This window comes from Larimichthys crocea, chromosome IX (assembly GCF_000972845.2).
Source record: "Larimichthys crocea isolate SSNF chromosome IX, L_crocea_2.0, whole genome shotgun sequence".
NCBI classification, from domain to species: domain Eukaryota; kingdom Metazoa; phylum Chordata; class Actinopteri; family Sciaenidae; genus Larimichthys; species Larimichthys crocea.
The window spans coordinates 2,532,677-2,557,715 of record NC_040019.1 but is presented as its reverse complement, the minus strand read 5'-3'; the positions used below and the strand labels follow the sequence as shown (position 1 = coordinate 2,557,715).

The window sequence follows — 25,039 nt, the reverse complement described above, 5'->3', positions numbered from 1 at the left end:
TAAAAAAAAACAAAACAAATAAATATCTCAAGTCAGAGAGAATCTCACAAGCAAACACAGGAGTTCAGATTTCATGACAGATAAAAAAAGACAGCACGCACTCCCAGCGCTTCTCACAAATTAGCACTTTCTGATTCAAAGCCCAAACCACACCTTACTACGTGTATTGGGGATGCAGGAGGGCATGTGTTAACAGCAGGCATGACTTGATCTGACTGTGTGCCTGATAGATTTGACATTTCTCACGGTGGGTCAGGTGTTTTCCTACTATCACACTACATGCCCGTGCAAATCTCCTTTATTTCATACATCCAACACCCTCCGTCAGCACATCACGTTTACTTTTGTGTTATGCAATAAAAAAAAAAGAAAATCGTAGCTTTTCACTCACACTCCCTCTTTCCTTCTCTCTGCTCCCGGTGTTTCCCACACTTCGTGCACCTCATGAGACCTAGCCCCTTTTGGCGTCTGTCCATTTGGCAGTCACACCAACAGACGGACTAGCATGTGCGTGGGCTTCATAATAAAATAATCTTTGCCCTGGGGTGCTGAAACTCTGCAGCAACTCCCTGACAGTTTCACTCGCCCCGAGAGAAAGAAAAAAAAAAAGAAGAAGAAAAATATGAATCTGGCACTGGGCGTGCTCTCGCTGTCACTCAGTAGTGTTTGCACTGTGTGTTGTTACTGGAGTACTATAGAAACACCCTGTGTCATGCAATGCTTGTGGAACGATGAGAAGAAGTCACATGTTAAAAGAGTCTGTCAAACACGAGAGTTATGTTGTGGGAATGAAACTGTAACAGGAACTGACATGTATCCCTATGTCATGAAATTTAGATTTAGTGGTTTGGAATCGAGAAAGTTCAAGCAGATACATGAAGATCAGGATACACACATCGAACGCACATGACCAAAACCTCATGGACTGGCTTCTCTGGTTGTACCTTTATTACCTGACAGAAATATAATTTTCACTTGTGGAAGTATTTAAATATTTTACTCAAGTAAAACAATGTAAAAATACAGTAACTGCATTTAAAATGTAAAAGTACTTGTTACTAGTTACTGTTATATTTTGGGTTATGGGGGCAGCAGTAGCTCAGTCCATAGGGACTTGGCAAAGCAGTTCAACTCTAACAGATCACAGTGTGACACGTGGACTAGTAGCAGTGTCCAGGAGTTGTCAGTTCACCTCTTGGGCATGGGCCGAGCTGCCTTTGAGCAAGGCATTGAACTTCTCCATCACTTCACCACCTCTCCACATTTACATGTAATGAAACAAGAATTTCCCCAGAAAGGAATTAATAAAGTTATTTTTCTTTATATTCTAAGTCTTTCCTGATAGAAAATTATGGCTGAGCTCATTTTAAAGGTCCAGTGTGTAAAATTTAGTGGCTTCTAGTGGTGAAGTTGCAGACTGCAGCCGACTGAATACCCTCTTGTTTCATGCAAAAGGTCTTATATAGGTCTTCTAGTGTTTACTAGAAATATACAACAATAATGGTTCAACATGTTGGACCTGCTCCCTCTGTAGATATAAAAGGCTCTTTTTAAGGCAACATAAACATAACAATTCTTATTTTCAGGTGATTATACACTAATGACAACATAGTTATGAATATTACATTGCATTTCTGTCAATAGATCCTCCTAAATGTGACACACTGGAACATGGGAAGTTTAAGCTCTAAAACATTTTTCACATTTTGTAAATAGCTGTCAAATACATGTAACAGTAGTGTCGGAAAATTGAGATACTCAAGTGCGACTAAAGTGTACTTTAAAAAGTAAGTAAAAGTAGCAACAACACAATGTAAAAATACTCTACTGCAAGTCCTGCATGGAAATTTTTGCTAAAAGGAAAACTACCATTAAAGTATCATTGGCAAAATTATTATTTTTCTGCTGTATTTCCAATAGTTGCAATGTTGGGAAAGTAAATCTATAACAATGCAATTATATTTTATACGCTTACCTTATGTAAAATCCTAATTTGTAAAGTAGTGTTTATAGATGTCATATGAATGTGTTAATTGAGTAAAAAAGGAACAACATATCCCTCTGAAATGTTGATGTGAAAGTAGAAAATGGAAATAATAATAAAGTACAAGTAGGTGTTAATAAAGTTATTTTCCCACCTTAATTACTTTAAATTGAATTTACTACTGGACAGTGGAGGGGGGGAATGAGTGTTTGTTCCTCCCGCAACATGTGGAGAGAGAAACGCAGCTTTTATGTGACCCGAAGAGGAGGAGGAGGAGGAGGAGAGAGGGGGAGGCAGGCAGGCAGAAGAGGGGGAGGAACTTGTAGAGTTGCTGCAGATTTCATTGAGAACTCGGAAAGCACCAGGTTAACATCTATGAACTGAGTCCTCTTGAAGACTTTAAATCTTTGCTCTCTTTCTCTCTCTCTCTGTGTTGGATTTACATTTTTTTTTTTTCATCCAGAGGATATTTATTTTTAAGACAACATCTGGAGTATACCAAAGTGCGGATCTATGCGAACCCTACGTGGGAGTCAACGACATTTGTGAAGTTGAAGAAGAGGAATGTATCGTTTCTTTGTGAAACTAACATTTCTGATTCCTGCAATCGTCATCTCACAAGGTAAAAAACATCTCAGAGATCTGCTGCGGAGAATCAGGCAGGCTGCAGGGCATGACTCGAACAATTCAAAATGAAGACAAAGTTTCATTTAGTGAGCTGCTTCATTAGCTGTGCTGGGGCTGAATTTGAAAAGTTTATCAATAAGAGCTGAAGTTGTAAATCTATTTGAAACTTTTTTATTATTTTTATTTTATTGGGTTGTTTTCGGTCGTGGGAATAAATTCACTACTAAGTGCAGGAGCCAAAAACGCCGCGGTGGTTTTTGGCTGTTGACTTCCCCTCCAAAGTGTTATTTCACACAAGTTAACTGTTTGTCTGCACATGCATGATCACTCACAGTGGAGCAATCAGTTCAACAGTTTAGATGCAACTTATTAGAAAGTTTGTGGAGCCAAAATCAAATAAATAAAATGTATTGTCTGTTTCCACAAATCTTTGGCAAATAAATAAAATGTATTGTCTGTTTCCACAAATCTTTGGATGTAGGCCTTTGGATAAAGTTTTTAAATGGTCCCGAGGACCGGTTTTAAATAACATGGGAGATAATGGAAGTTTGGTACGTGTGTGTTGGGGCAGGGGGGGGACGCACGGTGGAGGAGATGGGGGGAGGGAGGGAGGACACCTTTTGTCTGCATGTGTGGGAGAGTGTTGTGTGTGGAGGGTGTGTGTGTGTGTGTGTGTGTGTGCGTGCGCAAAGGGGGGGTGGAGGAGGTAGCTGTTATCCCCGTCTGCCGGTAAACAATGCCCGAGGAGAGTGTTTTATGGCTCGTGCTGGACTCTGATTTCTTTTGTTCCGCATCTGAGCCCCGCAGCTGCTGCGCTTTCCCCGCAAAAGCGTGCGCCCCCCTCCTCCACCTCCACCTCCACCCCCCCAAAAAAAAGCCACGCACCACGCGCTCTGGCCTCACCGGTGTCCACAACAGGCTTTCTAATATCCCCAACAGACAAGTGTGTAACAAATCAATTAAAGATCCGACATGTGGAAGGCGTGTGTGTCTTTTAAAACAATATATAATTCCCATGATTGAAGATTCACTGATGGATAATTTCTGTCTATAATCCTTGTTAATCCCAACAGCTTGTTTAACTGTATGGGATTTCACATGTGCTGTCAAAAGATTTGTCTTATAATATTCTTCATGTGCTCAACAGGTCTAAAATGCTCCCTACCCACTGAATCGTGCCTGAATGGAGGAAGGTGTGAAGCCACCTCCAATGGAAATGGAGAGTGCAAGTAAGTAACAAAAAAAGAATGCAAGAAAAGTGTGACACGCCAGATGTTGCGCTGCAAAACACCACAAAAGAATTAGCATTTCCTGCAATCTTTTGTCATTTGTGTCTGTGTTTTGGAATCTGTGCAGTGTAGTGTAATTTTGGTACTTGAAAGTGGCTTTTTTGGGGGGTTTGGAAAGAAAAAAGGGGGCCACATATTACCCCCTTTTTTTTTCATTCCAGTCTTTGAGCGGGCCCTGTGCCCAGCAACCAGAGAGAGAGAGAGTGGGGCCCTTGAGCTTCTTCTGAACTGGTGTTGTTGCTCCTGTACCCCTCCATGAGCCACATTGCTTCGTGAGGCTGCACGAAATCCCTTAAAAAAAGAAAAAAAAAAGAGTTTAAGGAGTGAAGAAATAATAAAGAGAGTGCCGTTCCAGAGAGGTGAGAGAGGGGTAGCTGGACAAAAGCCTGCCTTCCCCCTCCTCCTCCTCCTCCTCATCAGCAGGCCCCGTTAATGAATGCAAGACCCCTTTAGCGGCAAAGTGAGAGGACGCGTCCAGTCCTAAATCTTGTTTTTCTGCCCTTTCATGGGCGACAGCTGGGGCTCGCCCGCCGCCCGTCACCCATTGTCCCGCAGTCAGAATAATGCTGTGTGACTAATCTGAGTGGGGCTTCCCATCATGCCACAGCCACCCCAAACACCACAACACACACCAAACCCCTGCCATAACCCCCCCTCCTCCCTCCAACTTTTCTAACCCTAACCCCCTCCACCCAAAAAAAGGCTCGTCTCCTGCTTTTTGAATGGAAACCTCCACTCCACCCCCCTCCCCAACCTTACCCCGCTTATGATCTCCATTAGAAAGCCAGATGGCTGTGAGATGTAATTGGATTGGATGTCAAGAGAGTGAGATTAATTGGAATAAAGTGCAGAAATTTGAAGGCAAACAAGTGGGAACAGACAGAGAGGCAGATTGCAGGCTATTTGTTTAGCCTGTGGATTGATGTTAATAGTTTTGTAGGCGGGGCATTTTTAATATGCTAACATATTCCTTTAATGTGGTCTGTGAGCGTCGCTGATTCACCTTGAGAGTTCGCGTGCAGGGAGATAAAAGATGAGGTGAAAAGAGGAGTGACAGAAAGTGATTTCCAGTCGTGGTATCATTTTTTATCCATCTGTAATAAAGCTCAGGGGTGGCCTGGTGTACCCTCAGGTTATGTGGTCAAGGCAGGCGCCTCTCTGGTCTGCAGGGACAAGGGGGAGCTATTGAAGGAGCCCATGCTGCTAGCCTAGGGCCACCAATTCACGATATCTAATCTGCACACTCCACACACACACACACACACGGATCGCTGCACGTGTGCACGCTGAAACTCTTCCTCCGCCTCCACAAAGCTGTTATTGTGGTCGCCATCTCTGCTCGGGCCCAATTATAAAACAGACAGGATAAGAGCATCACTTCACCCACCCACACTCGCTCTTCCTCTTTGGTTTTCATCCCATTAATCATTCATCCCTGCCAGGCCAAGCATCCATCAGTCACAGGGAGATTCAGCATCAGTGGGCAGGGGTCAGAGTGTGAGGCGTCTATGCCTACAGGGGAGGGGGCTTCCAATAATGATCTATCTGTGTTTTTATCTGTGCTGTGTGTGTTTTCATTTTGTGCTGCGTTAACTGGTTAAAGTTCAGTTTGGAAATGTGTAGTGGCATAACTGGAAACTCCTCTTTCTGGAGGCTTGCACTGTGGCGACCGGGGAGGAAAGTAATGCCCCCGAATGCAGATTTAAGAATGAGTTTAAGATGTTTCCCGTCACGCAACGTTAAAACGAAACGTCAAGAGTTGAAATGTTGTCAGTGAGTCAAACCGCCGTGCTGTGTGGTTTGTGCAGCAGTGTGTACGGTGACACAGATTTTGAGTGGTATGGTAGATTTAAATCCTCTTTCTGCGCGGTTCCCACGAGTGCAAGAACAGAGAGTGAAATCACATGTTGGCAGAGAGAACGAGGTTAGGCTTGGTGTAAACTGTGGAAATCAGATGTCTTATGGACAGGTTTAAGCCTTGCTTTAACGTCGCTCCTGTCCTGCTGAAAGGATGTTTTCTGTCCTTCCCGGTTCTAAAATTAGTCATCCTTTAATTTAAATCCATTCAATACAGATCATCCCGAAGACAGGAACTGCCTTGTGTCCTGTTTATTTACTTGCTGTATATTTATCCCCCTGAAGTTGATTGCGTTCTTTGTTCTGGGGGTTGCTCTTGTCACCTGTATCTACCCTACATTTTATGAATATGAATTTAAGGCGCATTAGTTTTTACAAGAGGAACAACAAGAACACCGCACAATAGATGAGACCTCAAACCTCCACTTCACTTTCGCACAAACAACATATGAGGGGAAAACCCAGCACTGACAAACACCTTCTAACATTTTCGACACGTATTAAAGCCTTGAAATCAACAAACATTACTTATTTGCTGTTTAAACCGTCAAAATATGTGCTTATAACCGCACAAAATTATGAATTGCACTAGATTTATATGCTGTTATATCATTAACTTCCTGCTTACGTACTGTTTTGGACGACTCAATGATTGGATTTAGCTATGTATGCTTTATGTTTAGATAAACCACAGTAACAGTTAGAGAGTTAATTCAGCTTTAACCAAAAAAAAACAAAAATAGCAGTGGGTACGTCGTCTGTTTGCCTCAATTTGGGTTGGCTGTGTGGTTTTGCAACTGTACTCCCAAGTTTATTTTAAAATTTGACATTTCTGATGCATTTCTAATCTTTTAAATATGAATGGTAAATAGAAATTGCCCCTTAAACGTCAATGCTAATTGTTTCTATGCTTAAATTCGTATGAAATCCACAGATTACATCATCACAGAGGGAATCAGATTTTTGTTATGACACAAAAAAAAGTATACTTCAGTTTGTGGTAGTAGCAGACACGCGGAAACAACAACATGTCTCCGTAATGGGGAAGTACTCGTTCATAGTTCTGTGAAGTGAGGGGTTATCTGAAGGTCTGGGGCTTCCTGTTTCTCATGGTGCTGTAGGCAGCCTTTAAACATCTAAAGGCACGGCGTCGTGTGAGTCAAATTTAGTTTCCACTTGTAATGAGGGCATAGTGAGGTTGAAAGGTTGTTGCCCTCAACCTCCCCCACCCCCTCTTGCCTTTGCATGACTGACGATGCCGCTTTGCTGAAATAGACACTGTTTTGGTCTGAGGTGACTGTTAATAATAAACCCAGAAAACATCTCGACTCTCTCGCTACATGTCTCAAATACTGCAAGACGTCCGACAGAAATAGACGGGGGACTGAAAATTGACTGAAAGGCCGCAGTGGATGGTGTGATCGGACCTCTCTGACCTTGCACGGAGCTGTCTGGAATTGCGTATTGATGATAAAATGTCCACGCACACGAAGGCCGTTTCGAGACGAGCCGAGCGCCACTAAAAAGATGTTTCACTCTCCCCTCAAGGAATGCCGCTCTTCATTTGTCCTCCTATAGGATTACCGAGCAGGTCTCTGTTAAAGCTCAGCTCCATGTGGGCTTAAGCGAATCAGGAGTATACAAGTGCACGACTGGGTCAAGTGTTCCCGCTGGCGTTGGGCTTTTATCGGGGGTTTAAGCTGTAAGGCTGCCACTCCCATGGTTGGGCCCATTCCCTAGATGCCAGGGCCCCCTCTGATAGAGCAGTGAACGAGGTTGGAGTTGGTTATTTTGAGTTTTTACTCTTAGAAACTTTAGAACAACCTTTTAAAAGCTGGCGTGGAGAAAACAAAGTTGACGGAGGGCCTCAGACCGAACAGTGATCAGGGTCCTCTGGGTCTGGAGATCCTCAGAGAGGGTCGATCAAAGCTTGTACTGTCAGAGCGCCTAGATAAGAGGCTATTTGGCTCTAGTGGGTGCTGAAAGTTCACAGGCACCAGCACTGGCTGTCAAACGCACCCCATTAGCTGGTGGTAAAATGGGTTAGATGCATACATGTTTGTTTTTAATCAAAAGAACAAGATGAAATATTATCCGTTGGGACAGTTTTTGAGTTACAACAAAGGTGTCAAGTGCCAAACTGATTCGTGTAATAGACTCCAGGCTACAGGTACTTTAGCAGATGTGTTGTCACTGATAACCATCATGAGACGCGGAGTGGCAGGCAGGTGTTTTTATTTTTCCTGTCCGACGGCGAGGTGCTATCAGCAGAATAAAGTGTATCACTCACACCGTGTGCGTGAAAGTGATCTTGCAGTCATTAGTCAAGCAGGTGTTTGGTGCTTGTAACACTGTCTCACCCTCATAAATCTTCCCACTTCACTCCCTTTGAGCGTGAGACAGGAAATAGCTTAATCACTATCAAAATAATCTCTTTATGAGCCCCCCTTTTTTTTCTTTTACGATGACACTTGTTACTCGAGGAAAGCTTGAAGAACAAGTCAACAAAATGTTTGTATTTCATTCTAAAAGTAATAACTCTCTTTACTTTACTGTTCTGTTGTTGGTCTTACCAACAGATGTTGACCCCAGGGGTCAGATCTTGGCTAATGATTAGATATATCCAAAGAGACATCAGCTAACGAGGGAAAATGAATGAGGAGCGCTTAAAGGGGGAGGAACGAGCGTTGAAGACGTATGAGATGAGAGATCGTTGTGTAATGCTTTCATAAACCACATGAAGGGAAAACCAAAGAGTATTAAAACTTATACTGACACACATAATTACTGTACTGCCGCCCTCGGCCATTTACATAACATTTTCCACAGCGGTGGCATTTCCAGCTCACAGTAGGAGCTTGGTTTTGTGTGTTGGACGATAAAGTCACCCTCAGAGTGGCAGATGGTAGATCGGGCCCAGCAGGGAGAGAGAGAGGAAGAGAAGGCAAAGAGGGCCGTCCCACAGTCACAAAAGTGTTTTGGGGGTCAGAGGTCGGGGAAGCATCTGCTCCGGCCTGAGGGGACATTGCATCGCTGGGAGAGACCTGTTGCCGTGGTGTGTGCTGCTTAGCTTTTCAGCATGTGGGTGGATCTTTATCTCAGACTGGGGCTGACTTTTGGGACAAAGAGGATCTATTACAGTTAGTTAGCGTGGGATGACACACACGAGTGCACACACACACACACACACACCATTAATGGCATCTGTGCGGAGTGAGGATTTTATACCAAAACAGTAATCAAGAGATTATTCAGTTTTACGGTGAAGTGAAATGGGAAGCAGAGCAAACTTCAAAGCCCCAATCCCAAATGTTTTTACAATCATCTGCCAATTGTGACTGTCTGGGCTCCCTGTTGGGCACACGGGACTGTTAAAAAACTTCCCTGATTGGTCTCAGCAAACTAAGTCAACAAGGGAGTTTTCAGCAGTCCGGTGTGACATAAGGAGAAACGCTGTAAAAAGCAAACTGTGGGGAGTTGTAAAAAAAAAAAAATCCACATGGGAGAGAAGGGAAAGAAGAGTCAGTGATCTCTGATTTTTAAAAGAAAAGGGGAAATCAAAAGGGGAACAGGTAGGGAAGAGAGGAATTAAGATTGATGTGGTGGTTAAAGCAAAAGGAAGGGGGTGGTGGTGGAGGGAGGGTTGTTCGAGAGACAGAAGTTGCAACAGCTGACTTCACATGGGTTCTTTATGTCCCAAGAGGAGAGGCTGGCTTGTCAGCACCCCCCATCTGACAAGGGGACAGAGGGGAGGGAGGGAGGAGGGATAAGGCAGGAGGAGGAGGAGGAGGAGGAGGAGGAGGAGGAGGAGGAGTCCTGTCCAACAGCTGCCTTCATTAACATGCGCACCTGCTCCCTGTGGAGATAGTCGGAGAGGCCAACAGATGCCGTCCCTTACGCATAAACACTCACATATGCACATCTACACACTCTCACACACAAGCCCCGATTCAAACATAAACACACTTTTTTTTTTTTTGCTGACCTCCACGTGACAGATAAGACTTCACCGAGCTGCATATCAAGTAATGCCTTGCAGAGTTGGTGGAAAAACTACCAACACTGCATCTTTGTGGAGCTTTTATGACTGTGTTTTTTACGCGCCTTCACTCCTCATGATCACCCAGTTTGGAGCTATGCGACTGTAGCAGCATCCCATCTTTAGTCTGGATGGGGGGCTTAAGGGGGGCTTCATACAGGACATCCAAAGCCGGCACAGTCCCCCTTGATCTCTGCGGTCATTGAGGATGAGTGCGGACAGCGTGGGGGTGAAGGTAGATGGGAACGGGCTGTTAGGGCTAGACTGTTTTGTGGCGTCTGTTGTCCCCGGCAGAATGTGTTTTCAAGGTTGTGAGGGAGTCTAATCCAGAGAGACACACTAGAACAACATGCCGTCCCCTGTCCCGCTGCAGTGGGACTTTCCTGGGCGGGAAACTTTCGGTCCCCCCTTCCCTCCACTCCTCCCTTTATTCCTCTTTTGTTTGGATAATTGTTCCCATGATTTAAACCTCTGTTTTCTAACCACCTCTACTTCCTCCGCATCTCTTGTCTACTCCCAGGTGTCCCAGTGACTACGTAGGCAATCGGTGCCAGTTTCCAAGCCCCTGCAGCCCCTCGCCGTGCCGCAACGGCGGAGAATGCCGAGCTGTCTCCCATGGCAACACGTTTGATTTCCGCTGCGTGTGCCGCCTGGGTTTCACCGACCGCCTATGCCTGACCCCCACCAACCACGCCTGCATGAGCTCTCCCTGTCGCAATGGAGGAACGTGTGATCTGATTACCCTCACCGCCTACCACTGCCGCTGCCCACCTGGGTGGTCAGGTATGTAGATAACATTTAAATCTCATACTTCATCTCTGCTCTCCAATTAAATCCTGAACTATCATGATTAATCACTCTCTCGTTTTGTTTTTACTTCAAGGCAAATCCTGCCAAATTGCCAACCCATGTGCTTCCAATCCATGTGCAAACGGTGGCCAGTGCTCGGCATTCGATTCCACCTACATCTGCACCTGCCCGCCCAGCTTCCACGGCCAGACCTGCAAGCAAGACGTTAACGAGTGCGCCCAGACGCCCTCTCCATGTCTTAACGGCGGCATTTGCGTGAACGAGGTGGGCTCGTACCACTGCCGCTGCCCTCAAGAGTACACCGGCCAACACTGCGAGACCCCCTATATGCCATGCAGCCCCTCGCCGTGCCACAACGGAGGCACCTGTGTCCAGAAGGGAGACACCATCTATGACTGTAGCTGCCTGCCAGGTAACACATAATTAAGCAGTGCAATCATGGTTTTTCTGAACACACACACACACACTTGTTGACCTTAAAGCCAGTTCGCTGTAGTGAAGCCTGATTGAGTGGAATGAGTGATCTATGTTTGCCCCCCTCGACACTCCCATCTCTCCCTGCCAGCCTCCACTGGCAGGATGCAGGCACACAGACGTTTCCTTCTGATAACCCCCCTCCCTCGCCACAACACCAGGGATACGCACATACACATAAATGTATAGGTATACACACCCCATTCATGAGGTCGGGCACACAAATATCTTGTTTTTCTGCTAAATACAGCCAGTCTGCTTGGCATCTTTATTGTGTTGGCACCGAAAGCCGTTGGAGTGTTGTGTAAAACTTGGGCAATTGTGGTTAGTGCTGTTAGAGGCAAGACGTGCAGCTGCGAAGAGACGATTCCTCCCCAAAAACCACATTGTACTAAGCACATATTTGGTGAATATTTAAGCTGCGTTATTGTCCGATTGAGTGCTTATGACCAGCAGAGAGAGAGAGTTTGGATATGCAGATAAATGAGGGATATTACAGGGTTGTGTGTTAAAGTTTAACCCACGCTGTGCGTCTCTCGTGGGTGTCCGTGCTGGAATGCGACTAGATAGCAAAGGCTGCACGGGCACCTGCAGAGCTGCGGGTTGATAGTTAATCAGACTATCGTGGCTGTAAAACTCCCACTCAAAGCCTTTGATGTTCGAGGAGGAGACAAGTTGCATTGTCATCTTACGGGTTATTAAAACAATCTGCCACGAGGATGTAGAGGCTGATGATTAACTAAAGGAAAAAAGTTGCGATCTCTTTATTACTCCTCACATTTTCACATCTTGTTTCGTGTCTCGTTTTCTTCCTGTTTGTCAGGCTTCACTGGTCAGCACTGTGAGCATAACATCGACGACTGCCCGGGTCACAGCTGCCAGAACGGTGGAGTGTGTGTGGATGGTGTGAACACCTACAACTGCCAGTGCCCGCCTCACTACACAGGTGACCTTTTACCAGGAGAATAAAGATGTTTTCTCTCTCTAACCTTCAAGTTAAATCAGAAAACATTTGTGCTTACTTGTTTTTCTTCTATAAACTTTTTCAGGTCAATACTGCACTGAAAATGTCGACGAGTGTGAGTTGATGCCCAACGCATGCCAGAATGGAGGAACGTGCCACGACACCCACGGCAGCTATCACTGCGTCTGCGTCAACGGGTGGACGGGTGACGACTGCAGCGAGAACATCGACGACTGCGCCAGCGCCGCTTGTTACCACGGTGCTACCTGCCACGACCGCGTAGCCTCTTTCTTCTGCGAGTGTCCTCACGGGCGCACAGGTACGACTCTCACGCACCGATCCCAATGAAGTGATTTAAATGTGGTGAAACGGTTTCATGACAATTTGTTCTCGCGCCACGCTCGCAGGTTTGCTGTGCCACCTCGATGACGCCTGCATCAGCAACCCATGTCAAAAAGGATCCAACTGTGACACCAATCCGGTCAATGGCAAGGCAATCTGCACCTGTCCCCCAGGTTACACCGGGTCAGCCTGCAACCTGGACATTGACGAGTGCTCCCTCGGTAAGTTATAACGTCCGCTGTTTTGTTCTTTTTCTCTTATGGGCAAACGACCACGTGTATGACAACTTGTATCATAAATGTTTCAGGTGCCAACCCTTGTGAACACGGTGGCCGCTGCCTCAACACCAAAGGCTCTTTCCAGTGTAGGTGTCTCCAAGGATACGAAGGACCTCGTTGTGAGATGGACGTCAATGAATGCATGTCTAATCCTTGCCATAATGATGCCACCTGCCTGGATCAGATTGGAGGTTTCCACTGCATCTGTATGCCAGGTATGAGCATTGGTTTATATTGCACGAGGAAGAGGGAACTCCATGAGTAAGCAAGTTTGTAATAACTCTATTGTCCTAATGTGTCTCTGGAATTTCAGGATACGAAGGCGTGTTCTGCAACATCAACACAGATGAATGCGCCAGCCAGCCTTGCCTTAACAACGGCAAGTGCGTCGACAAGATCAACTCCTTCCACTGCGAGTGCCCCAAAGGTGAGAAAATATTAGGGCGTGTGAAAGATGATAGAGGTAATGGAGCGAAAGGAACAGGATTCCCTCGAGTCTCTTTTAACCCTTTTTTCGGTCAACAATGGGAGCGGAGAGGAGGCTATAAAAGAGTGGATCATTAACTTGGCTATCAATGAGTATCACGCACCATATTTGGTTCACAGATTGAATGTAAATGATTCACTCCTTCCAATGGTATCACTGAAGCGTTTACGGGTGAACGGGACAGTGCGGATCGGGTTGCAGAAACATTAGCATATTTGGCGGGCATGAGAGTTTGTGTAAGAGCTTTAGCGGCAAAATTTGGGGGGCAGGGATTGGTTTATGGCCCGTAAGCTGCAGGGCCATTGTGTTGTGGTTTGAAAGAAAGATTTCACTGCACAGTAAGAGGCAAGGAGAGGGGGTGGAAGGAGGAGTGTTGTGGAATGGTTCGTTAGGACCTTTTAGTGTCCTGCAGACCTACTTGAGATGCAAATGAGCGTTTCTCTTCCCCATTTTTGCATAATTTAGCACACTGTAGCCATGATGTACAGAATATATAGAGCTACGTCATTTATAGGAAATTTCACATCTGAAGAAAAGCTCAATTCTGTGTTTTGTTCCATTCATATGCAGGTTTTTCGGGGAATCTGTGTCAGGTGGACATTGATGAGTGTGCCAGCACCCCCTGCAAGAATGGAGCTAAGTGCACGGACGGTCCCAACAAGTATACCTGCGAATGTGCTGAAGGTATAAAACAGTTTTTTTCTAATTGTTTTTGCAAATTTCTTCCATTTGTTTTCTAGTTTCTAAATCAAAATGTCCATTATTGTCCAGGTTACTCGGGGCAGCACTGCGAAACTGACATCAATGAGTGCTACTCCGACCCCTGTCACTATGGCACCTGTAAGGACGGCCTGGCCTCCTTCACCTGCTACTGCCGCCCCGGCTACACTGGCCGCCTGTGCGAAACAAACATCAACGAGTGTCTGAGCCAGCCCTGCAAGAATGGAGGCACCTGTCAGGACAGGGAGAACACGTATATTTGTGCCTGCCCCAAAGGCACTGCAGGTGAGACATTTGAACAGCTCTGTCAGATTCCTCCAGTTCAAATCTTTTTTTGATTCTCCTGACATCGTTTTGCTTTTAAATGGGCGCAGGTTTCAATTGCGAGGTCAACCTGGACGACTGTAAGAGCAAACCCTGCGACTACGGGAGGTGCATTGACAAAATCAACGGCTACGAGTGTGCATGCGAGCCGGGCTATACAGGTGAGTGCTGGGTGGAGTTTACAGGTGCAGGGGGGTGGTCCCCTGAGGTTTGGGAGGGGTAGGTAGGACAGGTGGCTGGCGGGTCCACTCCTGCAGAACAATGGTGTCAGATTGCCCGTGTGGGACGGTGGGGGGGGGTTAGTAGAGAAAGGAACACAGTCCCCAACCTGATACACACACACAATGCGCTAACTTTGTTTGCTGTTTGAAAAGGCTGTGACGTTGAGCTGGAAAGAGTCCGTAAGGTGATACTTTAAAAGGAAAAAGAGCCTGGCCTTTAATCGCATAGCTGATGTTTATTAGTGTGTAACTGCGCGACAAATCCCAGATTGAAAGTGTCACCTCGTTTACTACAAGTCCACCTTTAATGTACTACTATATAAAACAATTTGTGGACCATTCCTCACTCCTGACAGAGCCGGTTCTGACCGGTAGCGGCTGTGTGATTATGCCTAGAAAGAAAGGGGGCAGGGAGGAACAAGTGTGTGTGTGTGGCTTCAGTGCATCCCTCCTCCCTTTTCCTCCCCTCCATCTTTTTGTGCTGACGGGGTGAGTGTGGAGGGCACGGCGGGACTGAGACACAGAGGGACAGAGGACTATTGTATCTGAAGATCAGGCAGTTAGGCCCTCCCCTCCTGATTGATGAAGAGCAGCGGAGGAGGGAGCCGGGTAGGGGATCAGAGGGGGGGGTTTAATTGTTACTCGGCTGTGTGTGAAATGGGTCTGGCCTTCTGTCCCTGTAAACAGCCCTGGGTGAGGTTAGTTCTCCCTGGATAAGGGGGGGGAGTGTGTGTGAATAGGCAGAGTAGCTTCACTCCCCCTCCTCTCTCCTGGCACCACCTCCCCCGCTCAGATCCAGCTGAAACCCTCCTTCTGCCTATTCAACAGGGCCCCATTCAATCAATGGAGGAGAAGCAAAGGGGCCTCTAGGGGCCACCAAGCTAGGCACACATTGGAACCGCTACAGCTTCTGCCTGTTGAATGTTTAGGGAGTCTTTGGTGTTAGCCGTCTATTGTCCAAAAGCCACAAAGTGCACCTCAGGAAACGGCTTATAAAGGCTCAAAGAATACTACACCGCAGAGCAAAGTGTCCAGCTGTGGTGCATTCATAATGGCTAGTGTAGTTATTTCTCAATTCCCATCAGGCATTGTCCTAAAATCATCTCTAATTATCCTTCAGGAGCGATGTGCAACATCAACATCGACGAGTGTGCCATCAACCCCTGCCACAACGGGGGAACGTGCGTCGATGGCACAAACAGCTTCACCTGCCTGTGTCCAGAGGGCTACAACGACGCCACCTGTTTGTCCCAGGTGGATGAGTGTGGCAGCAACCCCTGCATCCACGGCCGATGCCAGGACCTCATCAATGGGTGAGCGCCAGATCGAATTTTACGATGAACCGGGGGGGAAAAAAGTGTCACGGATAAAACTCACTGACCCGATGTTTGCTTTGCGTTGAAGTTACAAATGTACCTGCGACTCTGGCTGGAGCGGCCCAAACTGTGACATCAATAACAACGAGTGTGAGTCCAACCCGTGCATGAACGGAGGAACCTGCAAGGACATGACCAGCGGATACCACTGCACATGCAGAGCCGGCTTCACTGGTCAGTTATAACCCCCCCCCTCCTTTTTTTCTTTTTGCCACTCCTATGCTTTTCTCTTGCTCATCAAGAATGAGTGTGTGCTCTATATTAGCGCATATCTAACCCAAGTGTGCTCTCTAATCCCACCACTGTAGGACCTAACTGCCAAACTAACATCAACGAATGCGCCTCCAACCCCTGCCTCAACCAGGGCACCTGCATCGACGATGTGGCTGGATACAAGTGCAACTGTTTGCTGCCCTACACTGGTACGACACGTAGCTGCTTATTTTTCACACACTACTACCAGCGATGCTGACTCAGCTGTTTGCACAGGTCCGAAAACGTAAAGCTTATCTTCCACTTTCCACGCCGAGGGCTTATCGAATCCTATCTCCATGTTGTTTAAGAAAACATGAGCCAATGGCACACTAACGGGGGGGATGTCTGTTTTTGGCATCTCTGTGTGGAAAGATCTGCCTGTCTGCTGTGCAGGGATAACAGTATGTGTGTGTGTGTGTGTTTTGGAATAACATGCTGCAACAGCTAATATAAGGGGAGAACTGGAGCCTGCTCCAAGCCCTATTCCCACTTCCTGTTTCCCGTCTGCGATCACACAATGGCAGGAAACAGGAAAGCCCTTCCTGTTTGGCTACGTCGTCATGGAAATGGATAAGGAAGTGGGATGTAAACTGGGATTTAAAAATCTTTTAGAGTTTGGAAACATATAGTTGCGTCATATTGCCGGCGCAATGCAAATACTGATGTTTTCTACTCCTCTGCCGACAGGTGACAACTGTGAGATCCTGCTGGCTCCCTGCAGCCCCAGACCCTGTAAAAACGGTGGAGTATGTAAGGAGGCTGAGGACTACCAGAGCTTCTCCTGCATCTGCCCTGAAGGATGGCAAGGTATCCATCCACCACCTGTTTATGCGTACCATTGAAATCCATCCATTCAGTGGACGATGTGATTAACCTTTCTTCACATATCCATCTCTTCCCTCAAGGTCAAACATGCGAAATTGACATCAACGAGTGCGTGAAGAGTCCGTGCCGCAACGGTGCCATTTGCCATAACACTATGGGTGGCTACCAGTGCAAATGCCAACCAGGCTACACCGGTCAGAAGTGTGAGACAGACACCGATGACTGCAAACCAAGTAAGGAACAGATTTTCACCAGCGCGAGTCCTCATCTCGTCCCATCTTGACCGACGAGTGATTTCATTTCCTCTGTTCCGTGTTTCAGATCCCTGCAGTAACGGTGGCCTGTGCCGCGATGGCATCAACAGTTTCACGTGTACCTGTCTGCCCGGGTTTCGTGGCGGTAGATGTGAGCAGGACATAAATGAGTGTGAGAGTAACCCCTGTAGGAATGGCGCCAACTGCACCGATTGTGTCAACAGCTACACCTGCACCTGCCCGCCTGGCTTCAGTGGCATAAACTGTGAGATCAACACCAACGACTGCACTGACAGGTAACTCACCTTGTTAAAAAATCATCTGTGCTTATTTAACCATCAAGCTCGGCTGAATAATCAACCCATAGCAAGTCGAATAATGTTTTAACATTTTATTTTCTCTTGTTTCTTCAGCTCTTGCTTCAACGGTGGCACCTGTGTGGACGGGATTAATGCATTCACCTGCTTGTGTCTGCCTGGATTCACTGGCAGCTACTGCCAATATGATATCAACGAGTGTGACTCCAAACCGTGCCTCAATGGAGGCTCTTGTCTGGACAGTTATGGGACGTACAAGTGCACCTGTCCTCACGGCTACACAGGAGTCAATTGTCAGGTAGGGTGAAATCATCTCATCAGGCTTTATTGTGCAGTGCTCTCTTGTGGTTAAGTGCTTTGCCTCCATTCATACAGTTTATTAAGTGTTTTCTTTCTTTGTTTCTGTTAGAATCTTGTGCGCTGGTGTGATTCATCCCCCTGTAAAAATGGAGGCACTTGCTGGCAGCAGGGAGCTTCTTACACCTGCCAATGTCAGACTGGATGGACCGGTCTTTACTGTGATATCCCCAGCGTGTCTTGCGAGGTCGCAGCCAAACAACAAGGTACGGCACCCCGGCCAAAAGTTAGGATATGTATTTTTGTTGCATCTAAAAGTGGTGCATTATGTAACTTCTCCTTCTTGGATTTCAGGGGTGGAGGTGGCTCACCTGTGCAGAAACTCAGGCCAGTGTCTGGACGCCGGAAACACACATTACTGCCGCTGCCAGGCCGGCTACACTGGGAGTTACTGCCAGGAGCAAGTAGACGAATGCTCACCCAATCCTTGCCAGAATGGAGCCGTCTGCACTGACTATCTGGGTGGCTACAGTTGTGAGGTAGGTTTATTTTTTAAATTGGAATGAAATTGAAATTTTGAAATACAAAATCACAAAAAAATTACAAATTTCTATAATGATTTCTGTTGATTCTGTTCTCTCTCAGTGTGTCCCTGGTTATCACGGTGTAAACTGCTCCAAAGAGATCAACGAATGTCAGTCACAGCCCTGTCAAAATGGAGGCACTTGCATCGACCTCATCAACACATACAAGTGCTCCTGTCCCAGAGGAACGCAAGGTATATATCTCTGTAGTTCATTCACATTTATACATTAGAAAAAAAAATGAATTTGACACCCTAGAAAATGAGGATTTGGATGTATAACCTAATGTTTCTGTGTCCTGTAGGTGTCCACTGTGAGATTAATCTGGATGACTGCACCCCCTCCACCGACCCACTGACCAACGAGCCCAAATGCTTCAACAATGGCAAGTGCGTCGACCGCATCGGAGGTTACCACTGTCTGTGCCCGGCTGGCTACGTAGGCGAGCGTTGCGAGGGCGACGTCAACGAGTGTTTGTCGGACCCCTGCGACCCCAGAGGCTCCTACAACTGCATTCAGCTCACCAACAGCTACCGCTGTGAATGCCGCACAGGATATACAGGTACTGATGTGCATCCGGGAGCATGTAACAAGACTGCGACATGCCTGTGTGCGGTGTTGCATACAAATGGTGACATGTACACTTTTTGCTTCTGTTCTCCAGGTCAGCGTTGTGACAAGGTGTTTGATGGCTGTAAAGGAAGGCCCTGCAGGAACGGAGGAACATGTGCTGTTGCCAGTAACACGCCTCATGGTTTCATCTGCAAATGTCCACCTGTGAGTACAGCTGTGTGATCCACACTCTGTTGCCTCCTTAAAGATTTTTCTCAAGTATAACACAGTGATCATAACCTCTGTCCATTTCTGTTCCTGTAGGGTTTTACTGGCTCTTCTTGCGAATACGATTCTCGCTCCTGTGGGAGTCTGAACTGCAGGAACGGAGGTACATGTGTGTCCGGCCATCTAGGCCCACGCTGCCTCTGTCCATCAACCTTCACTGGGCCTGAGTGCCAGACCCCCACCGACAGCCTCTGCATCTCCAACCCCTGCTACAACGGTGGCACCTGCCAGATCACCCCGGATGCGCCTTTCTTCCAGTGCAGCTGTCCCAGCAATTTCAACGGCCTGCTGTGCCACATACTGGATTACTCCTTTGTAGGAGGTTTTGGCCGGGACATCACCCCACCTCCGGAAGTGGAGGTGAGCTGCGAGATTCCTCAGTGTGACGAGTGGGCAGGGAACCATATCTGCGACTCGCTGTGCAACAACCATGCCTGCGGCTGGGACGGAGGAGACTGCTCGCTTAATTTCGATGATCCTTGGCAAAACTGCTCCGCGGCCCTGCAGTGCTGGCGCTACTTCAACGATGGGAAGTGTGACGGCCAGTGCAACAGCCCTGGGTGTCTCTATGATGGCTTTGATTGTCAGGGACAGGAAGGACAGTGCAAGTAAGTCTAGAAACACAACAAACATTTTGCTATTTGTCATATATCGCACACATTTCTATCAGAATACTAACCCGGTCTCCTTCCTTTCTTCCAGCCCGCTGTATGACCAGTACTGTAAAGACCACTATGCTGACGGTCACTGCGACCAGGGCTGCAATAACGCAGAATGCGAATGGGACGGCCTGGACTGTGCCAACAACATGCCCGAAAAGCTGGCAGACGGTCACTTGGTCCTGGTGGTCCACATTCCCCCAGAACAGCTTAAAAATCATTCTTCATCTTTCCTCCGAGACCTCAGCAGCGTTCTCCACACCAACGTGGTGTTCCGCCGCGACGCCAAAGGAGAACCGATGATCTTCCCGTACTATGGCAACGAACAGGACCTCGTTAAACATAACGTGCTGAAGCGCTCCGCGGACGGTTGGCCTGAGTGGGCTTCGGTGCCGGCCAACGTTTTGGGTCAAGTGAAGGAGAGCGTGTCCGCCATGGTCAGCCCGCGCAAACGCAGAGAGCTGGAACCCGTGCAAGTCAAAGGGTAGGCACCACAAAGAAATCACAGTTCTGCTTGTGTATTATATATGTATAATATTTATTGGTAGTTAAATAATATGTTTTCTAATATTTTTACCCATTTCTGCCTGTAGGTCTGTGGTTTACCTGGAGATTGACAACCGTCAGTGTTACCAGCAGTCTACTGAATGCTTCCAGAGCGCCACAGATGTAGCGGCCTTCCTTGGAGCACTGGCCTCCAGCGGGAATCTCAACGTTCCTTACATTGAAGCTGTCACTAGTACGTACCTCATCTTTAACCCTTTATATACCTATGTATTCAACATATTAAACGATTTCAAGTTGATATCCCAAGTAACACATGGTGACTTATCTTTCCAGGTGTGAGACCTACTCCCTCCAGTTCAGAGCTCTACCCCATGTATGTCGTCTTCCTGGGCTTGGCTGCTTTGGGTTTCATCTGCCTCGGTGTCCTGGTGTCCCGTAAGCGGCGCCGAGAGCACGGCCAGCTCTGGTTTCCTGAGGGATTCAAAGTGTCGGAGCCAAGCAAAAAGAAGCGCAGAGAGCCGTTGGGAGAAGATTCTGTTGGGCTGAAGTAAGTGGAATATGAAGGCAGCTTTTTTTTAAGCCTCATCTATCAGCAGTGTATTCTATCGTGTTTGAAGTCGTGCGTCTAGTCTAACCTGCTTCCTCTTTTCAAAAGGCCTATGAAGAACTCTGACATAAATCTCATGGATGACAATCAAAATGAATGGGATGACGAAGATCCAGACTGCAGGCGCTTCAGGGTAAGACAAACAAATATGGGTCTAACTAAACTATGTTTTACCTAATAGTTTTCACACGTGCTCTTGATGCTGACGTTGTGATGATTGCTGTGTCTTCCAGTTCGAAGAGCAGGCCATGCTGGATTTGAGTGACCATACTGACCACAGGAAATGGACACAGCAGCATCTGGATGCAGCTGACCTGCGTATCGCATCCATTGCTCCTACCCCTCCTCAGGGGGAGATAGAGAATGACTGCATGGATGTCAATGTCAGAGGACCAGGTAAAATTTCTGAAAGCTTCCTGAATTTTGTGAACCGTTACAGACATGACTGGGAACTGACACATGACAACAAACTCATGATACTCTCTCTTCCTCTTTCAGATGGTTTCACTCCCCTCATGATTGCCTCCTGCAGCGGTGGAGGACTGGAGACCGGTAACAGTGAAGAGGAAGAGGATCCCTCAGCGGAAATCATCTCCGACTTCATTTACCAGGGCGCCAACCTCCACAACCAGACTGACCGCACAGGCGAGACGGCCCTCCACCTGGCCGCTCGGTACGCCCGCTCTGATGCTGCCAAACGCCTCCTGGAGTCCAGCGCCGATGCCAACGTTCAGGACAACATGGGACGCACTCCGCTTCACGCTGCCGTTGCTGCAGATGCGCAGGGAGTGTTCCAGGTAAACATCATATCTCTCCAGACTTCTGATAAGGTTTGTCCTGATGCTTAAAAGAACGTCACTAAACAAGTCTTTGTTTCTGCAGATTTTAATCCGAAACCGTGCCACTGATCTTGACGCCCGCATGCATGACGGAACAACGCCCCTGATTCTGGCCGCCCGATTGGCAGTTGATGGCATGGTGGAAGAGCTTATCAACTGCCACGCCGATGCCAACGCCACAGACGATTCTGGTAGCTAACGTTTTATCCACCTATCTCCACAAAGATCCTTTGGTTTGTCGGGCTGTCATGATAACCGTACCTCTTTCATTTCACTTTGTCTGCAGGTAAATCTGCTCTTCACTGGGCCGCGGCTGTAAACAACGTTGAGGCTGCCATGGTGCTGCTGAAAAATGGTGCCAACAAGGACATGCAAGACAACAAGGTATGTGAAATGATAGTATTTAGAAGTATTTACACTGTTACATTCACAAAAGTGTGTCGAGTGTTAAAACTGTTTTTTTTCCCCTTATTGTTTCTCAGGAGGAGACGCCGCTCTTCCTCGCAGCCCGCGAAGGCAGCTTCGAGACAGCCAAAGTTCTTCTTGAGCATTTTGCCAATCGTGAGATCACCGACCATCTTGACCAGCTGCCCAGGGACATCGCCCAGGAACGCATGCACCATGACATCGTTCGCCTTCTGGATGAGTACAACGTGGTTAGGAGTCCCGGGCTTCACAGCGCCCCGCTGAGCACCTCCAGCCTCTCACCACCTCTCTGCTCCCCCAATGACTACCTTAGCAACCTCAAGCCCACCCTGTCTGTCAAGAAGGTTCGCAAACTCAGCTCCGGTGGGAAAGGAGGGAAGGATGGAGGCAAAGATAATCGGATGAAGAAGAAAAAGTCGCTGGATGGGAAGGGTAACTTGCTAGACACCTCAGCTGTTCTCTCCCCGGTTGATTCCCTCGAGTCACCTCACGGCTATCTATCCGATGTGGCCTCTCCTCCCATGACATCACCCTTCCAGCAGTCTCCACCTATGTCTTTAAATCACCTACAAGGCAATGGAGACCATATGGGTCAGATGAGCATGGGTAAGGATATGGGTTGTATGTCTTTTGACCCTAACCCACCTCGTCTGTCCCACCTACCTGTTTCCAGCCCCAACAGTCAAGGTACAACATCCATAGGTGGCAGCAGAGGAGGCCAGTGTGACTGGATCACCAGGATGCACCCAGGTGTAGGCCAGCAAGGAGGCTTCACCCAGGCGCCACCCATGTCCCACAACATGATGGGTGCTCTGCATGGTGTCAGCACTGCCACCTTGTCTCAGATCATGGGCTACCAGAATCTGCAGACCAGCCACTTAGGCTCGTCCGCACACATGATGCAGCAGGCTCACTCGCGGCAGCTCCAGCATCAGAACTCCAACTCCACCACAGCCGGTCAGACCCTCAACCAGAGCTTCCCAAACATCGAGCTGAACGGCTCCGACATGCAGCAAAATAACGGCTCGGGCCGCTCTATGCCTATCCACACCGTAATGCCCCAGGAGACGCAAATCCTCGGCACACAATTCCTCACGCCTCCCTCCCAGCACAGCTACTCTGGCCCCATGGACAACACACCTAACCACCAGCTACAGGTGCCCGACCATCCGTTTCTAACACCCTCCCCCGGCTCCCCTGACCAATGGTCCAGCTCGTCCCCACATTCCAACATGTCCGATTGGTCAGAAGGCATCTCCAGCCCGCCTACAAGTATCCATTCACAGATGAATCTGATCCCAGACCAGTTTAAGTAGAGACTTGTAAAATGGACCGAACTCTTTAGTGTAAAAAAATATATAAACAAACAAAGCTCACACAGAAAGAGAGTGACAAGCCTGTCTCAAGACTGAACATGCTCCTTTTTTATTATCAGTTTTTATACTAACGATAAGAACAGTTTTAGTAATTTTGTATTTATTTATGTGCTTTTTTTGACCTGAAATATAAAGAAGATGCTTTTATATTTATGCTTTTTTAATTTTTTTTTTGTTCTGTTATCTATGGGAAGATTAGAAACCGTTTAAAAGGAGTGTATATCAAAAAAAAAAGACTCCTAGATGTGTACACTGGCTATTTATTTGTGTCTCGTGTTGCTATATTCACTGGATTTATTTTAATCTTTTGCTGCATCGGCCTTCATAAATTTTTATTTTTTGGGGATTTGCATTATGTTTGTACAGATTTTTCTTTTTGTTCAACTTTTATAGATTATTTTAAAATTTTCAGTATTAATTAATTATTTTTTAACCTCCTTTGTCTTTTAAAGCGACACAGGTTTTGTTACTGAACTACATTTCACTAAGTCTTATCACTGTGTCTGTGTTAGATGATCATCAGATATATATATAAAGTGTCACCTTTTCATAATGTCGCTTGCTACTCTGTCCAACATAGATCATGTCATTTACTTTGGAGATTTGGGACCTTAAAGCACAGAACAAATATCCTTTATCAGCTGAGAGATGCTTGAACGGCATTGAAATCCACCTGAGCCTATTGAATAACGACCTGGGCTGGTGATGAGTAATCGATTTGTGAACATTTATGATGCAAAGATTTCTTTCTTTCTTTCATATTGTATCCCAAATCAATGATTATGGTTACCATGTTTAACCTGTTAAGTGTTAAATTGCAGACCTGTTGTAGAAAGTTGAAATGTTACATTTGCCACAGTTTAAAATAGTGCCAGTGTGATTTTCGTTGTTGTTGTTTTTCTTAAGAGAAGCAATGTATTTGTGAGATTTCTTGTAAAAAAAAAAATGTCTTCAAGGGTGGAGAGCATTGTTTGTGGAAGAAATTGGGACCTTTTGTGTGTTTAACGACATCACCTGCACTTTGTACAGGAGTGTGGTTTTAAGGTGTCTAAATGTCATGTTTTATAAACTAATTCTGAGATTTAAAAAAAAAGAAAGAAGAAGAAGAAGAAGAAGATGTTTTTAAAGAAAAAAGATGAAATTCAAAATCAATGTTCATGCAAAGTTGTAGTTTGCAAAGAAGTATTTCCTGATTTTAAAAATGTTTTGTAAAATTTGTCTTGATTCAATAAAAGCTGCTGTTAAGCGTTAAGAAATGTTTTCCTTCCTTCCTTCCCTGTTTTAACTTCATCTTCTGAAATATGATGTGGCTGACAGTGTCGCCTCTTTGCATTATCATCACTGTTGTGGGTGTCTGATGCCCTCTAGTGGAAAAAGCCTGATAGTATTACGCCACTGCTTTTGAGGAAAGATTTTAGACTTGTAAAAGTCTGGACACCACCGTTAAACACAGCCAGTATT

The 25,039-nt window shown here is 46.6% G+C and overlaps 1 protein-coding gene across 2 annotated transcripts; it reads left to right on the top strand.

The window, feature by feature from the left end:
* Window positions 1-2,301: 2,301 nt before the first annotated feature.
* Window positions 2,302-24,830, top strand: notch1a (notch receptor 1a). Of its 2 annotated transcripts, XM_010737860.3 has the most exons (34): window positions 2,302-2,606; window positions 3,759-3,840; window positions 10,317-10,579; window positions 10,680-11,018; window positions 11,904-12,026; window positions 12,130-12,363; window positions 12,452-12,607; window positions 12,694-12,879; window positions 12,978-13,091; window positions 13,722-13,835; window positions 13,923-14,156; window positions 14,246-14,356; window positions 15,537-15,729; window positions 15,821-15,966; window positions 16,101-16,214; window positions 16,735-16,854; window positions 16,953-17,105; window positions 17,194-17,422; window positions 17,540-17,741; window positions 17,853-18,006; window positions 18,095-18,279; window positions 18,386-18,518; window positions 18,629-18,886; window positions 18,989-19,101; window positions 19,201-19,772; window positions 19,867-20,307; window positions 20,417-20,562; window positions 20,664-20,877; window positions 20,986-21,070; window positions 21,171-21,333; window positions 21,436-21,734; window positions 21,820-21,967; window positions 22,063-22,160; window positions 22,259-24,830. In XM_010737860.3, the coding sequence occupies exons 1-34, from the start codon at window positions 2,549-2,551 to the stop codon at window positions 23,516-23,518; spliced, it is 7,440 nt and encodes a 2,479-aa protein (XP_010736162.1). In that variant the 5' UTR covers window positions 2,302-2,548; the 3' UTR covers window positions 23,519-24,830. The 2 variants fall into 2 exon arrangements, with proteins under 2 accessions (XP_010736162.1, XP_019133966.1); XM_019278421.2 differs by lacking the exon at window positions 16,101-16,214.
* Window positions 24,831-25,039: the final 209 nt, after the last annotated feature.

Bases quoted from the DNA above. Each gene is read 5' to 3' on its own strand.
- notch1a (XM_010737860.3), top strand. From the start codon at position 2,549: ATGTATCGTTTCTTTGTGAAACTAACATTTCTGATTCCTGCAATCGTC. The intron at 12,608-12,693 runs GTAAGTTATAAC...TAAATGTTTCAG, and splicing joins CATTGACGAGTGCTCCCTCG to GTGCCAACCCTTGTGAACAC. The intron at 13,836-13,922 runs GTATAAAACAGT...ATTATTGTCCAG, and splicing joins TACCTGCGAATGTGCTGAAG to GTTACTCGGGGCAGCACTGC.